The sequence below is a fragment of the Nansenia antarctica genome (assembly GCF_963989245.1).
Source record: "Nansenia antarctica genome assembly, chromosome: 9".
NCBI classification, from domain to species: Eukaryota; Metazoa; Chordata; class Actinopteri; order Argentiniformes; family Microstomatidae; genus Nansenia; species Nansenia antarctica.
Window position 1 is genome coordinate 2,114,951 of NC_137679.1, and position 1,994 is coordinate 2,116,944.

The window sequence follows — 1,994 nt, forward strand, 5'->3', positions numbered from 1 at the left end:
CTCCTGTCCTGTCCTGCCCTGTCCTGTCCTGACGCTGACAGTGGAGTGGATAGGTGCTGTGGTGGAAAGAATGGAGGATTATCCTGTGGATGTGGAAGAGTTTGGTTGGGGTTGATGTGAGGTCTCATAGGGAGCTACAGTATAACAGCATGGAGGAGGAGCAGGAGAGAGCAGTGGTGCTGGCTGTGAGGAGCGGTTTGGACGAGAGACAGTAGCATGGGAGCGCTGGTGCTCTGTGTTCTAGGTGCTCATGTTATCTGTTGCTTGCTGTTTCTGTGTTTTCAGTTTTTCCCATATTGTCAGCGTCTTTGAGCCCCAGAGAAGCGCTATATAAATACAATGAATTATTATTTTTATTATTATTATTATTATTATTATTATTATTATTATTATTATTATTATTATTAATGCGTCATCCATACAGAAACACAAACTATCTCAACTCGTTGAGAACATCTTATGATACTTCAGCCTTTAACTTGAGTTGTATTCGCCGTTATAGTGCTTTTTGTGTTATTTATCTCATAAATGTACTGCTGTATTGTATGGTGAATGTGATGTATGATTGTAATTGCGATGTAAGATTTTAATATATATATATATTATTTTGGCTAGGTGGTAAATGTAGGTGCTAAATGTCTGTTGCCTCTCTGGGGCTGACGGTGCCTGTGTCTCTGCTGTAGGAGACCATGGTTATGTTGAAGATCTCTGCCCTCCTTGTTGCCTATGCCCTGGTCATTTGCCAGATGTACAGCTCACAGGCGGCACCGGCCAGGTGAGACAGACAGACGGAGAGACAGACAGACAGACAGACAGACAGAAATGACGTCCATTCATACCCACATACACATCTGTGTGTACATAGACAGACATACAGACATACAGACAGACAGACAGACAGACAGACAGACAGACCGAAATGACGTCCATTCATACCCACATACACATCTGTGTGTACATAGACAGACAGACAGACAGACAGACAGACAGACAGACTGACTGACTGAAGTGACGTCCATTCATACCTACATACACATCTATGTGTACATAGACAGACAGACAGACAGACAGACTGAAATGACATTCACTCATACCCACATACATACACATCTACATGTGACATACAAACATATAATACAGAATGTTCAGATTGTACCGTTTTTATTAATTAACTAACTGTGTGTTCATTTTGAATTAAAAAGATGACGGTTTAATGATGATGGGATGCCGTTGAAAGCAATTCAACAACAGAGGCTTTCCAGTTCCACCCTTCTTTTATAAATGGATTGCAGTATCTCCCCCCATTAATAATTCTTTTTCTTTTGTTTAATTCAGACAACTGTAAATACATCAAAGTTTATATCAACCAATGTCACTAAAAGTGCACTCCAGTTAAGTGTAAAAGGGGACGACAGTAATGAAATTTGCCCACGGAGGAGAGAAAGAAAAAAAACAAAACAAGAGTAATTTAATTCCCGGGGGGCGGGGGGGGAGATAAATGAGATATATAAAAATATCCACAAGCCCCCCCCACCCCCCACCCCCCACCCTCGTTCTCATGAAGCTATCGATTTAGTCATAAATCTGTACTTGGTCACACGTCGTCCCTTTTAGAGTCCCCAGTCCTCTCAGCAGATTGTTTTCCCCGTGTTGGCCGGGGTCCCTGCGAGTGCGACGTCATACCTTTTAGACTCAGTGACACGCCACACTCCACACTCCACTCCAGACACTGTTTTTTTCTGTTTTCTAATACAGGTAATAACCTGAGATTATGCTGATCTCTGCTGTTGCATCTATCCACCTCCCACCTCCCCCCGTTTTTTTTCCCCCGCCGCTGTTCCCAGAACGGGTCTAGAGTCCATGACAGACCGCGTCACGCTCACGGACTACGAGGCGCGGCGGCTACTCAACGCCATCGTCAAGGAGTTCGTGCAGATGACAGCCGAGGAGCTGGAGCAGCAGGTGAACGAAGGCAACAGGTACAGACAACCTCT

General features: G+C 43.9%; 1 protein-coding gene across 1 annotated transcript in view; it reads left to right on the forward strand.

Moving 5' to 3' along the window:
* Positions 1 to 689: 689 nt before the first annotated feature.
* Positions 690 to 1,994, forward strand: part of LOC308164988 (calcitonin gene-related peptide 1) — a gene marked incomplete at both ends in the record, with an annotated part of 4,585 nt that continues 3,280 nt past the window's right edge. The window contains 2 exons of the mRNA XM_080539076.1: positions 690 to 775; positions 1,845 to 1,979. Of these exons, the coding sequence (XP_080395202.1) occupies positions 690 to 775; positions 1,845 to 1,979 (221 nt within the window). The remainder of the gene's footprint in view (positions 776 to 1,844; positions 1,980 to 1,994) is intronic.